Raw genomic sequence first — 15,230 nt, 5'->3', positions numbered from 1 at the left:
TATAGTATTTGTCTGGTATACAATTACAAACTGTCAGTAAGATCAATCCAACAAAATCCTGATCAAGCTACTCTATCCTCCAAAAAATAAAATTAGAAATTAGACCTTAAAGGCTATCAAAACATTCTATGTCATTGCATTCTGACCTTCTGATGGATTCTTCACAAGATAATTACCCAGAATAGCCCAAAAGAAAAAAAAAAGCCACATTCCACTTTCTAGAATAATTTTATGAAACTATTCATTTTGTTTATATATTTATATTTGAATGTTTATAGGTTCAAGTCAAGAAAAAGTACATATCTTTTCTCAGCCCCCAAGAGTGTATGAACCACTGAGAGTTGGAAAAACAAATGGATGCTGAAATTATAATTTCAGCACATTCTGTGGGTTTAGTTACTAGAAATCACAGATTTTACAGGATGGAAGAGAACCACAAACAAAATAAATGAAGCTGAGTCATCTTACCTTTAACATAGGCTATTATGTTTTCCTTATTATTTTCTAAATAAAAATCCCTCTTATTCCTACTTTGTGGATTTCAAGTTTAGTATTTTACATTGTTTATAAAAATACAAAAAGCTAACATTTTAAACTTCTACCCTTCAAGTATTACAATGAGGTTCTAGAGTACTATGATTAGATTCACTTTCTAGCAGTGGCCTCTGGGAATAGAGAATTAATGGGAAAGGGGCATGATGGAACTGAGATTATGAAAATGTTCTACATCTTATTCTGGGTGGTGGTTACAAAGGTATATTCACCCATCAAAAATCATCTGACTGAATACTTAAGGTCTGTACATTTTACTGTGTATAAGTTATATCTCCAAAAAATTCCCTTCTAAATGATTGAGATGTATACTTTTAAAATACCTACTATCAAAAATTCTGGAAGCTAAAGCTGCCAAGTATGTCTGTGTGTGTTATTAACAGGTATTAAGTCATGCTTATACACAAAGATAGAATTCGTAACAGGCTTCAGTTTATTACTATCAACACTGCACAATGGAATGTATGACCAAACATAAATATTCAGGTACACTCCATTTTTGCCAAATACTCCACAAGAAAAAAAAAAATCAAAACCAAACACAAATCACACTCCCCCACACACATCAAAAACTAACCCCCCATGGTAACTGTACCATATGGGTTACATCCAGAATTACCCATAATATTTAACTCAAAAATCTTTCAAATTATAAAACTATACTTACTATTGTACATTTTCAATAATTTAAGTAATATAAAAGTCATCATATTCTTTCATGTACTGACTAGCTAAAGACAAAATTCTTCAACCTAAATTTTACTAGCTTCGAAATGGTTCCAGGAGGAAATAAACAAGTTTAGGTGAAGAAACACAAAAAAACCCAAACCAAGGAATTCCAGAAAGTGCAAGCATACCCAAAGGAAGCACAAGTACAGCTTCAGCCTCATTCCCACAGTTCTTAGTAACACCACTACACGGAGAAAACATCCCACGGAGGAAAACCAGAGAGCCACTTATGATAGAGAGAAACTTGCTGACGCATGAAAGTGTGAGTAGAATACAACTTCAAACAAGCAGTTAAAAAAAACCATCAGCAAAACCCAAGACAAAGAAAAGCCTTGTTGTAAGAGGGAAATGCCTAAGCTTAAACAAGCAATACATACCCGTCTGTCGATCTTATCACCCTGCAAATTATACATTACAAATTACTCATAAATATTACTGCTTTAGAAAAATTTAAATCTAGAAAAATCCCTCACAGATGGTCTCTACAGACCCACACCAATACTTTGGGACAGGACAGTTCAAATCTTTTATTATGTAACAATGCATCTACATTTCGGAGGTGAAAGGATCAGTTTTATAGCACTGTGATGACTCAGAGTGGGAAGACACCACTACCTTGAGAATTTCTCATTATGCATTAATTGTAAAGACAATGGTAGAGCAAACTCTCTGGTGGCAGTGGTCAGTTTATTGCTGTTTGGCCTACGAGAGGCTGTTTTCAAAAGACAGCAACATGAGAATAAGTATTAAATACATAAGGATATGAATATTTGGGGGTAGTTTTTTCAAATCACTAAGAAATAAATGATAACTCCAAGACAAAATAAGCTTTCAGTCTAAGTAAACATTTTAAACAACAAAGGGAGTGTACAACCCTCTTTTCACTATAGTTAATTCTTCATAATTCTTCACCTTTAATTTATTGCTTCCTGTGGATGGCACTGATGTCTCTTTAAAAGCTCACAATAAAACAATTCAATGAGTGTGACAAAATTAAAAATTAAGAAGGACACAGGACCTTATCACAGAGAGGGAGGCAGGAAAATTGGAAAATTCCAGGGCAGAGCACAATTTTAGACTTAAGTACATTTTTACTCCAAGTGATTCTGAATGTTGATGACTGTGGTTTTGCTAACGAGTAAACCTGAACTGTTCAATAGCAAGGCTGGTGCATGGGGACAAATCATCCAAGAGTAAGTGACATTCCTAAATATCTTTGCATCCACACTTCAATGAAGCTTTGCTGTTCTCATTAGGGGTCTAGAGGAATGCAAACAGTTATATTTTTCTCTATCTTACTAGCTAAATTATGTGCCTTAGGGTTCTGATGATTTGAGAGCGCATAAACATCAAGGAGTACAATGGCTAACTATATAAGCAATGGACTGGTATTCTGCCTTTGTTTTCTGAAAGGAAGATTGATTGGTTTGGGAAGAGAAAGAGGGAGGCACACAGCTATGAACCACTGTGTTCTATGCCCTCTTATAAACGGACGCAAATTTGGCTACGGAGCAGAAGAAGAGGACATGCAAGAACACTGTGGATGATGTAAAAGGAAACAGAAAGCAAAACAAAACACCTTTCTGTCCAGAGTATGTGTTTCTATCATGAAGCAGACCTTATTAACTATTTGGCAAAATGATTCGTGTAAGAATATTCATTGCTTTCTCTCCACAAACTGTTTCTGGTTACGATGAGCCAGTGAGTATATAAGTCCACACCACTTTCTTTATTCATCTGCATCTACTAACGACTTTCTTAAATCCTTGTATCACTGCCATAAAAATATACAGCTGAGACCTTCCCCCCTTTAAAGAGTTCCACTCGCCACATTACCTGTGAAAGGATGTTGGTGCACTGTTGTAATAAAGAAACTGGAGGGTTGCCGATACTCGTAGCAAGTTGAACCCTGAGCAACTGTTCTTTCTGGACAGCGTTTTCTTGCAAAGCATGGGCAAGGGCCACAGCAGCACACCAGTTTGAAAGTGAGTCAGTAGAAAATAAACCTCCACAGAGTAACTGACCAGCTGAGACTGAGTTACCTGTTGCTATAAAGATGGCAGGCAGATGATAATAAAAAATCAAATGTTTTACAGACACACACAAACAGTACAAAATACTATTTTAAAATTTGTTAATTAGCAGTATTAAATTACATGTGTAAAAGTTTGCTTTTCAAAACAAAATGAAAGATGACAAAAGGAACCTTGGAAGAAGGGTAGAAAGACAAAGAAATATTAGAACATTTTAGGCATCAAATTGATGGGATGATATTCCAGAAAGTTGCTGTCTTAATTAAAAACTGTATTTCTAAAGCAAATTCAAGGAAATGCCATATTTTAAATATTCCACCACATCCAGGGTCTTTTATCATTTAGGATATATTTTATCATTAACAGCTTGAAAGACTATTTACATTTTAAAACAGAAATTAGAACAAAATTATTTACCATCAATAGTGGAAGGTAGAAGCGTTGACACAATTTCTCCTTGTCCTTTCTGGTTTTTATATAAGAAACATTGGAAACAATAGAGAACAGCACAGCGCAGTACAAACGGCTGCCTTTCATTGACCATAGACATCAGAAGAACTACAATTGCTGGTCTGTTGAGTTTAAAAAGAAAAGAACAAAAAGAAACATTGCAACCCAAGTGCATGAATCAATAACCAGTCACTGCTGCTGACTGCAGAACTATAACCAGAAGGCCAGCAAGTTACTATTTCCATCTCCATTTCACAGGAACGAGAACTGCAGCATAGACAAGTGATCCGTTTGCTTAAGGCACGGAAGAGGAGTTGGAAGAGTGGTATCTGAGCCCAAATACCTAAGCTCCAAGGACCACAAAAACTCTCTTAAAATAGCAACATGTATATCTTGTCAGATAATTTCTAGTTTCAAAACATACAGTTGAACTTCTTAAGAGAATAAGAGGTACATATGAGATATACTAAAAACCCAGAGTACGTTTTGACTTCCTCAGAGGGATTCTCAAGAGTTCCCTTCGCCTACCTTGGTGGGTTTGAAGGTGCATTTACAGAAGCAAAGTAGTCCTGGTTTACTTGGTAGCCTCGAATAACTTCTGATACAGTATTAATGGTCTATTAAGGGGGGAAAAATAAAAATTTAGAGAAAGTCAAGGAAGAAAACCTGTTTTCAAAAGAAGAAAACGTTGTATCCTTCTGTGTTTTGCTTTTAAATGCCAAAATTCAGACACCAAAAAGAGCAGTGACAGCATTATAATCTTCTAACGCTTTTTTGAAATAACATTTTAAAACATTAAGTGTAGGCCTTTAATTAGAAATAACACCTGACTATAAGCATTTAAAATATCAAAAAACTAAAATTAATAGTATTCTCTAAGAGACGGAATCTATTTCTACAAAATAAGGATGCTTTAGGATAAAATCAGAGAACTTAAAAGATAAAAATTAAAATTTCAATTTAAGGATGAAGTTGAAAATACCTCCAAGAAAATAGAATAAAAAGACAAACTAGGGTCACAGAAAGTCCAACAATCTTTTAATGGAGCTGCAGAAACAGAACATAAAAAAAATTATCAAGAAATATGAAAAAACATTCTCAGAACTGAAGGACACATGTCTACAGCTTGAAGGGGCCCAGTGAGTGCCAAAAATAATTGGGGAGGACAAAACAAAAAAAAAAGTCTGTAGTACTGCACATCATCAGGATATTTCAGGAAATGAGAAAGAAGGAGAAGATCCCAAAAGTTTCTAGAGAAAAAAAGGTTACATAAAAAGGATTAAGATTAGGGGCGCCTGGGTGGCTCAGTTAAGCGTCTGCCTTTGGCTCAGGTCATGGTCCCAGGGTCCTGGGATCGAGCCCCGCATCGGGCTCCCTGCTCGGCGGGAAGCCTGCTTCTCCCTCTCCCACTCCCCCTGCTTGTGTTCCCTCTCTCGCTGTGTCTCTCTCTGTCAAATAAATAAATAAAATCTTTTAAAAAAAAAAAGGATTTTAAGATTAAAAATGGCTTCAGATTTTTTAACGGCAGCACTGAAATAATGTTCTGAAAGTTGAGTGTTATTATTTTTCAACTCTGAATCCATACATAGCCAAACATCAGAGTAACTGTGAAAGTAGAGGAATGACATCAAAGAGCTAAAAACAAATTCTCTTGCCATTTACCTTTTTCAGGAAGTTAAGTAAAGTAAGATAATGAGCCAAAAGGTGGGGGTGGGGGGTGGGTAAAGACATGGCCTGATAACTAAGGGATTTAAGTCAAGAGAAAAGTAACAAGAGATCCTAGGGGGCTGGTGAAAGTCCCAGGACAAGAGAGGTGCACAGGAGAGAATAACCAGCCCATATTGGAGCAGATGGATGGAAGGCTCCCAGGAGGAAGAATGCCTCGGATGGAAACCACACGTTAAGCATGTGGTAATACTAATACGCAGGCACACAGAAAATAGGTACGATGAGAAAAGGACACCACTACAACTCAGGAAAGAGAAAGGGATATTTAAAAAAGGTATCAGGGCTCTGGCTTAGCAGGGAACAGTATTTATATAGTCATAAAATTATAAACCCTGATTACTGATTTAAACACAAATTACTGGGGTGACAGAAGTCAAGTGAGAGGGTTAAACAAAGAGGAAGCAAGACTTAAGTCAGGGAGGAGTGAGGCTAAAGACAGAGGTTTCGGTTACAGAGATTTTATCATCTGTTCTTTTCAGGTGCATGTGTTAATTTGAGAAAAATTTAAACATAGTTGAAGTAAACTCAACCTTTCTTTTCAAACTAACTTCCTTTTCTTATTAGGTAGGAAACAAAAAAATGCCAAACATCAGGGAAAAAGAATTTACAATTCTAGGAATATGTAAGACTACTTAAGTCTCAAGTCTTATTTGACTAAGTCACACTGTTCTCAAAATTGAAAACATAAATCATACTGTGCATTCCTGTTGAATACAATAAAATTAATGAGAAATCCTGTAAGCTTTCACATTATTTATATACTATTAAACTTGAGGAATGAGTATACCTTTGGGGCTGAATACTGTCATCATTATGCTAATTACGTTTTAGTAGGCTCAATAAGGAATTTAACATGTGAAAACGGTTAACTTTTACTGTTTTTCCTTTAGCTGACATCTACTTCTTCTTAGGATTCCCGATTTCAACTTCCACTGAGTAGCCCCTGCCTCCACATGGTTTACCTCAGTGAGGATATCAGCAGGAACTCCAGTAGCCATGAGGATGGTGCAAAGCTGCTGCAGTAAGCCACACTGGAACATAGCTTTCTGGCAGCTGCTGGTAGCACCAGGAGGGTTGGTGGGAGACACCAGTACACGAACAAGCTGTGAAGGAGAGAGAAAACAAAATTTGTCTTTTAAAGATTTGAAAAGTCTTGAGGGAAATTATCTATATGAACAAGAATGTCTACGTCTCCTTCAGGTCACTGTGAACTCCCAGAGCAAACACTGCCTCTGTCGTTTTTGTATTCCAAAGAATGAGCCCAGTATTTATAACATAGTTTATATTCAGTAAATGAATGAATGAATGAATAAGGAACAGGGTGGTATATTTCTTATCAAAGTAAAGATGAACTACCTAATTATAGAGTAGATCTGACAACAGAGTGGCTTGAGGGGTGATATTCCCCTTCAAATGGAGATACTTAAAGACAGACTAAAACTAACAACTGAAGATGTACCCGGTAGAAGATTTATGCATTAGGCAAGGGGTTGACCTCACTGATTGTAATGCTAATTAAATCCGTAAAGCTCTACGAGTAGTCTGAACTTGAACATGAAATCTGAGAAACATAAAAAACGTCATCCCAAATATGTTCAGCACAGTTAGATCTTCAAAATAATTTTATATGTATCTTGTATTTTAAAACACACTCATAGGTCTATGTGTGTACAAAGCCTTATATATTAAGATCAAATGGGAAATTGTGATAATACTTTATTAGGAGGGTTGATTAAGGGGCGCCTCGGTGGCTCAGGTGGTTGGATGTCTGTCTTTGGCTCCGGTCATGATCCCAGGGTCCTGGGATCAAGCCCCGAGTTGGCTCCCTGCTCAACGGGGAGTCTGCCTCTCCCTCTCCCCCTGGCCCTCCCCCACTCATGCTCTCTCTCTCTCTCTCTCTCTCTCCTCTCTCAAATAAATAAAACCTTTAAAAAAAAAGAGGGTTAATTAATACACTGATGTCACTAGAGAGAGGCTTTAGGATTACCTATTGGTTTAAATCCTTAGACCTTTCCAGTTAGGCCTCCATGGCTTTTTGTTTTTTTAATTTATTCCCCTCTTATCCTTATGTGAAAGGGAAAAAAAAATACACACACACACACACACACACACACACATATAGATAATATATATATATATATATATATATTTAAAGCAAATACCAAGCTAGATGTCATTTCTCCCATAAATACTTCTATATGCATCTCTAAATAAAAAGGATTACCATACCTAACAAAATCAACAATAATTCCTTAATATCATCTAATAGCAGTTGGGTATCTTTATTGATGATGTAAAAAAAAGCATTATCAATTTTCTAGATGACAGAGAAGTAGGAAAAGGTGATTGAAGAAGGAGGGAATACTTAATATAAGGATAAGAAAATAAGGGAAGACTTAATAACAACATTCAAATATGTAATACCATAAGGAATGAACTTGTATTTTCCCAGAGAGCAAAACAAGGGGAAGTTTGTAGAAGTTACATCAAGGCAGACTTTGACCCATTATATGGATTAAGTTTTTAATAACTAGAATTACCCAAAAATGAAAAGGATTCTCTCATAAGGTAATGAGCTTTCTGAGAGTTGCTGGCAGTATCTGTCCAAAAAATGGTCTACAAGGGTATACATGCCTGTAGGAATAGGAGGCAGAACTAGTCATAACACTATCATTTCAGGACAAAATTAAAATGTTTTATGACTAAAAAAATTTTTGAGACGATGCTTCCCCCAAATTTAATCTGTAGCATCTGAATAAAATATCCTTAAGCACATCAATTACAACTTAGAGAATTTTTAAAATCAATCATGATTTCAAATGCAATGATGACTAGATCCAGTTACGATGTTATCTATCCAAATAGGACTATTTATCACCATTTTTGATGCATTTTCATTTGGTGCATAATAAAGAACTGGAAGTATAAGCAACATACATAAAGCTACAAAGAAATAGCACTGGAACCGATTGAAAAGCAGAAGATAACCTGTGGCCTGTGAGGTCATGAATGTATCAACTACTCAATTTTTGAGATGGAGAATATATTAAAGTGAATTAAACTCAGCTTCTTTATTTTGAAGTTTACGTTCTTCAACATTTTATTCACTTTTTGTAAGTCAAGAGTACCTAAAGAAACAATTTATTATGTACCTAGAATTTTTTTGTTGATATTCAGTACTCCAGTCTTTATTTTTTTGGGTAAAATAATACTTTACTTTTTAAACAATGACATTTTCTTCAAAAATAATTCTTTACATAGTACCCTAAACTATAAAACACGAATGGACTCCTCCAGCACTTTAAATTTTCACTGCTTGGCAGGATATATATATATCTTTTTGCACATCACCAGATCCCTTCACTCTGTCTAATCACATTTTGAAAGTTACTTTTCTAGAGGAATTTCCTTTATTAAGTGGTGTTGGGCAAAGTGGTGTTGGGCAAAGATATCAAGCTTACTACTTGGGATGCTAATTTGAAAGGATAAAAAACCAATACAGTCTTGAAATGTGTAATACCGACACATGAAAATAGAAATGATAAAGGGGGGAGTATAAAATAGGAAGATTCTATCCATGTTCTCCCATAAAATAGCTTCCTAACTGTTCTTAGGCATATTCTATATAGGGTAACTATAATTGGTTATCTAAATTGGGACAGTTTAGAAGTGAAAGAGGACACTGTTATAGTAATTACAAAATGAATACTATCCTGGCAAAATGGGGCATCTGGTCACCCTAATTATCAATCAACCCTACATAGCCAACTCCCAAGGCATGCAGCAATATTCAGACTCTAATTACTAGAGAAACTATCCATCTAGTTTTGAGGAAAACCACCTCAGAGATGGAGGCACAATTCAGAGATATTCAAAGACCCACAAGAATCACCAGAGAGTCAGTAAGTTGGGAGGCTAGTGTATAAACTTAAGGATTGAGAAGTAATAAAGGAATAAGTAAAATACTTCAAGGAATTTCATATATTCTCTGATGCAGAAATCATGTGGGATCCTACTGTCTTCACTTTTACCGTCCATCACCACTAAGCTTTCACCATAAAGCTTAAATAAAATTACAGGTGATGTGTCAGTTTAACCCATTTTGGATTTAAAACAGATTATTAATCTTTGGGGGCAGGCACATTATCATTCATTTCCTAGCAGTCAGTGCATAGCTCCCAGTAAATGTTTACTGAATGAATTTATTTGGTGAATGTAGTATTCTGAACATTAAAACCTTAATTGAAGAAATCAGATTTTAAAAATTCAAATCAACAATCTAACCTATTATTCTCTGGGTGCAAAACCCATCAGGACACTATATATTTGGATTTGCTTTAAAATAATCCAGCAGGACAAGAAAGGGGAATAAAAGGCAAAACAAAATTGCCAGATGTTAATTATTGAAGCTGAGCGATGGTTGTATGCAATGGGAGTTGGGGGGAGGTTAATGGCAGAGGATCTCTGAACATAACTGCAAATCTTCATATTAAAAGATTCTTTAAAGCCCATCTGAAACCAACTCAATATCCTAAATTTATCAAACACAAGCAATTTTCTTTGAAAGGAACATTGTCAAAATTCTTATCACATTTATGTCTAACTACAGTATACCTGTAGCATTACGTGCAGATTAGTCACTTTCTGTGCAGACCAGCCAGAATTTTCATCTCCAACATGAAACCAAGGTTTCATACGTTGAATATATGAGCCTTCTTTAAAAAAATTTTGATTGGAATTGTTGTTTTTTAACAAGTTTTGGAGCAAAATCAGACAATCTTCCACTACTATACCTGGGAAAAGAATGTAAAATGGAAGTGTTAAGACTGATAAAACCTGAAGGAAAACTCAATCCCCAAACACTTTTTGCTGGGGGGGGGAGAGAGGGGCCAGAGGGAGAGGGAGAGAATCTTTTTTTTTTTTTTAAGGATTTTATTTATTTTGGAGAGAGACAGAGACAGAGACATGCACATGCCTGCGTGCAGGGGAGGAGGAGCAAAGAGGGAGGGAGAGGGACCAGCAGACTCCACTCCATGCTGAGCTCAGAGCCCCAGGCAAGGCTCAATCTCATGACCCTGAGATCATGACCTGAGCTTGAGCAGAAATCAAGAGTTGGAAGCTTAACCGACTGAGTCACCCAGATCCCTCCACCAAACACTTTTAAAGACAAATCCCAAGCTCCGCATTTCTTCAGTACGGCAAGGCACAAAGCCTGTTCTGACTCCTGATGGCCACAGGCCACAGGCCACAAGCTGTGTGCTCTTTCTCATGATCTCTTGACCACTCTGTTCAACTATCCACTCACCTCAGTAACTCATATTTTTCTTCAGATCCCAGATTAAGCATCAAGACCTGATGACCAGGCTAGTATCACCAGCTACATGCTTTCACAAAAGCCTGCTCCTTTTATTATGCTGTATCTGTCTTCTCCACTAGGTTATAATTCATAAAGACAGGAATGTGAATGCCCTACTAGGATACAGTGACTTACTCTGTCCTCAGCAGAGACAGAGATATCAGATCTATAAATATCAGGTCACTATTAAATATTCATTGAATGAATCAACCATATTTTATTTAATCTGTAAGAAGCACCTGACATTGCTATCTTGATGTCTCTTTCCTGAAACTTACTCTTCCCTTGGTTTCTAACACACTAACTACTCTCTCTTCATTTTCCTTACAGATCTCTGGCCACTCCTCAGGCTTCCTATCATTCCTGGTTCCTGTTCTCCATTTATTCCTATCTCTGCTTACAACATACTATTCTATAGGGTACTTTCATCCACACTACAGCTTACGCTGTTATCTCAGTTGGTTTAAAGCTCGCCAACTGATCTCTACTTTACCAAGTGCTAGTTTAACCAAGGATCCGTTTCCTCTGTTAAAAATATGATTGATACTAGATGTTCACAGCTAGTAGGTTCCTCTGTATAGTACATCCACACTTTTACTACTAGTTGAGCTTTATGTTTACAAAAATCAGTTGCTTTTTTTTTTTTTTTTAATTAAGAAGACTTTATTTTGGGGGCGCCTGTCTGGCTCAGTCGGAAGAGCATAACGACTGTCGATCTCGGGTCATTTGAGTTCATGCCCTATGTCAAGTGTAGAGATCACTTAAATAAATAAAACTTAAAAAAAAAGACTTTATTTTTTAGAGCAGCTTAACAGTGTTTTGTAGAGAAATTTTCAATGTTAAAGAAGTCCCACATATCAATTTTTTCTTTCATGGATCATGCCTGGATTATTGCATCTAAGAGTAAATTACTTTTGTGATTTACAAATCTACCATGCTATCTGTACTAGTTATTAATTAACTATTATATAAATTGTCAAATAATAGTCCCCTCTTATCTGCAGTTTCACTTTCTGAGGTCTTATCTGTGATCGAGTGCAGTCCAGAAGCAGATGATCCTCCTCCTGATTTAGTGTCAGAAGGTTAATAATACTAGCCTAATGCTATGTCACAATGCCTATATCATTACCTCACTTCATCTCATCACATAGTTATTTTATCATTTCATATCATGACAAGAAGCAAGGTGAGTACAGCACATTTTCAGAGACAGAGAAAGTAAGATCACATTCACGTAACTTAAATTACAGTATATTGTTACAATTGTTCTATTAGTTGTTAATCTCTTACTGTGCCTAATTTGTAAATTAAACTTTATCACAGGTATGTATGTATAGGAAAAAACACTGTATATATAGGGTTTGGTACTATCTATGATTTCAGGCATCCACTGGGGGTCTTGGAATGTATTCCCTATAGATATGAGGGAATGACTATATTATAGAGCTATTTTTATAAAAACTAAGTCTTTGGCAAAACTCAATGAAAGCAAGTCATTAAAAATAGTTGTTATATATGGGTAATGCAAGTCTAAAAAACAAGAAAATGGTAAAAACCCGTAAAGATCTTGCACTTCAAAGAAGCCAAAAATCAAATCCTACATGATGTATTATAGATGTGATGTAATAAAGATGCACAAAGATGATGGAAAAACTCCTATCAGTCCACCCATATTTGAAGAAAAGGTTCCGGCCCTAACTCCAAAGATCAGTATATCAATGCAAATTATTGCATTTGACTTGAAATAAAATGTTGAAGGTGCATATTTTAAATTCTTTTTTAAATCTCTGATTTAACCAGTCCCTATCTCTCCAAATTAGAGGCTTCCTTACCTCATACTGCTGAAACATGTGGATCCTCACCTTCTAAGGAGAAACCACTGTATCTGTCTCTTATGCAGGATCATAAATCTCGATTAAATAAGATCTGCCATTAGGACCATCTGAAGGCTCTGGAGGAAACAGAATGTCAAAGCCCTTACTATAACTGGCAGGCCTTCCCTCCAATGTGCAAAGTGAATTCCAGAGCTTTGAAGGCCAGCCATTGGAACTTAGCAATCCTAAAGACTAGCTAATTCTACCCTGCCTTAAAATTCTGTTTTCCTTGGTCACCTCTGAAAATATATACCTTGCTAATCACCTACGCACTTCCATTTTCTCATCTTAGAAGGCTTAATCTCCTTTCAAACTCTTTCAAGATGCTACCTCAAACTCCCAAATATTGGTTAATAAAACCTACTATAGCCTCAATCACTTCATTTTTTTTAAAGATTCATTTATTTTGGAGAGAGAAAAAGTGCACACAAGCAGGGGGAGGGGCAGAGGAAGAGGGAGAAGCAGATTCCCCACTGAGCAGGGAGCCCGATGCAGGACTTGATCCCAGGACCCCAGGTTCATGACCTGAGGCGAAGGAAGCTGCTTAACCAACTGAGCCACCCAGGTGGCCCGAAATGTTTTTTTCTTTAAAAAAGCTGCCGTCGGTGCCTTGGTGGCTCAGTCGGTTAAGCGTCTGCCTTCAGCTCAGGTCATGATCTCAGAACCTGGGCTCAAGCCCCATATTGGGTTCCCTGCTCATCAGGGAGCCTGCTTCTCTGTCTCCCTCTGCTGCTCCCCCTGCTTGTGCTGTCAAATCAATAAATACAATCTTAAAAAAAAAATAAAGAAGTTCCCTTACATTGTAACATTCTAAAGTGCAGGCAGTTCGTGCTCTCGATCCCATGTACCTGAGTCAGAATGTGGAATCTATGATCCTCTCAGGCCAGTGTACTTTTCCAGAGACCATAGTTCCTCTGCGTTCTCACAAAATCGCCTGTTTCCTTGAGGATCAGGCCATCTGCCCATACCATCTCTTACCACTCCTAATTGCAGTGATGTAACAAAACTGTGGTCACTACTCCATTCACTGAAAGCATTGCTGGCATCTAGCTCAAAATCTTCTTTCTCTACTTCCTGCGGTCCCTCTTGATTTCAGTGACAATCCATCTAATACCTGGACTTCTCAGTTCTTGGCCTCATCGTCAGAGAGAATTCTTACTCCGTTACAAAAACCTCCCATTTTTCCACTCAAGTATTCTCAACATATCTGTTCTGTGACTTCCCTGAGACTTTCAACCCATCAACAAGTCTTCTTTCTTCCTTTTTAGGAACGCCTCTATCTTTACTTCCTTCCCTATCTAGCTTAGACTATATAGATCGTCATTTCTTCACTCTGGAGATAATAAACTAAGTTCCCCTGTCTTACTGTCTTTTCACAGTAACTTCCCGGAAAACACACAACCCTGTGGAAAATTAACTGCTTGTTTTTTTTTCTCTATCGCACCTACGCAGCAGAGTATGGGGAGTGGGGGGCCAGAACCACTTCGTCAAGATGTGTGCAGTACTGTAAAATCACAGTGAAAACCCTCAATGGGGCTTTTATCCCTGCCTGGAAATCTTCCTAATTACAACAGTCAACTAACTCTCCTATTCTCCAAAAGACTTCTTACCTTCTCCATAATTCTCAGCTGTGTCCTCCTCTTTCACTCTTTGCACATGACTCTATTTTCAACTCAACTTCCTACCACCAAATCTGAAAAAGGACCTACATCTCCACCTGTGCCTTCCCCATTACGATGGAAGATGTGCTTCTTTTCCTATCTTAAAAGCCAACTCCTACCCCTATTCTGGATTCCATTCCTTCCTCCTTTTTTAGGTATTATGTATCACTGATTGATCATCCTCTCTCTCTCCTCTATCTCCCTCCTCTCAACTTGCTTATATTAGTTGCAGTCTCTCTTTTTAAAGAAAAGACGCTTGTAGATTAAAGGAGAAAAATAATCTGATGATCTCCATAGATATAGAAAACAAATTCACTAAAATTCAAGATTCATTCATGATAAAAACTCTTAGCAAAAATCAAATTTAATGGTGAGACATCAGTATTCTTATTAAAGCCAGCAACATTCAACACTGTATTAAAGATTCTAATTAGTGCAATAAGACAAAAAAGAAAAGTGATGTAAGAATTGAAAAGGAAGAAAAATGATTACTTTTTTTTTAAAAGATCTTATTTATTTATTTGAGAGAGAGAGACACAGTGAGAGAGGGAACACAAGCAGGGGGAGTGGGAGAGGGAGAAGAAGCAGGCTTCCCGCTGAGCAGGGAGCCGGATGTGGGGCTTGATCTTTAAAAAAAAAAAAAGAACTAATGGTTTAATAAGGTGGTTGGACACAAGATCAACATACAAAAATCAAGTAATGACCAGTTTGAGAATGTAAAAGAAAAAGATCCCATTCATATGGTAACAAAAATGGTAAGATGCCTAGGAATCAATCTAATAAAAAGAGGTGTAACACTCTTTTGCTCTAAATTATAAAACATGACTCAAAGACCCAGAAGAAGATC

General features: G+C 36.8%; 1 protein-coding gene and 1 long non-coding RNA gene across 3 annotated transcripts in view; one reads left to right on the top strand and one right to left on the bottom strand.

Moving 5' to 3' along the window:
* The window catches only part of USO1 (USO1 vesicle transport factor), a 99,117-nt gene that overhangs the window by 20,428 nt on the left and 63,459 nt on the right, over positions 1 to 15,230 (bottom strand). Inside the window, exons 9-14 of one of the 2 annotated variants that reach the window (XM_025886932.2) lie at positions 10,107 to 10,285; positions 6,455 to 6,595; positions 4,293 to 4,381; positions 3,732 to 3,886; positions 3,118 to 3,329; positions 1,659 to 1,679 (exon numbers count right to left, since the gene is read on the bottom strand). In XM_025886932.2, the coding sequence (XP_025742717.1) occupies positions 1,659 to 1,679; positions 3,118 to 3,329; positions 3,732 to 3,886; positions 4,293 to 4,381; positions 6,455 to 6,595; positions 10,107 to 10,285 (797 nt within the window). The remainder of the gene's footprint in view (positions 1 to 1,658; positions 1,680 to 3,117; positions 3,330 to 3,731; positions 3,887 to 4,292; positions 4,382 to 6,454; positions 6,596 to 10,106; positions 10,286 to 15,230) is intronic. The other variant, XM_025886933.2, reaches the window with a different exon arrangement.
* The window catches only part of LOC141372617 (uncharacterized), a 40,981-nt gene continuing 37,738 nt past the window's right edge, over positions 11,988 to 15,230 (top strand). The window contains exon 1 of the long non-coding RNA XR_012377946.1: positions 11,988 to 12,034. This is a non-coding gene — a long non-coding RNA (uncharacterized lncRNA). The remainder of the gene's footprint in view (positions 12,035 to 15,230) is intronic.

This window comes from Callorhinus ursinus, unplaced genomic scaffold, assembly GCF_003265705.2.
Source record: "Callorhinus ursinus isolate GAN/ISIS: 27379988/994484 unplaced genomic scaffold, GSC_fseal_2.0 scaffold4, whole genome shotgun sequence".
Lineage (NCBI taxonomy): Eukaryota > Metazoa > Chordata > Mammalia > Carnivora > Otariidae > Callorhinus > Callorhinus ursinus.
This window is presented reverse-complemented; position numbering and strand designations above follow the sequence as displayed.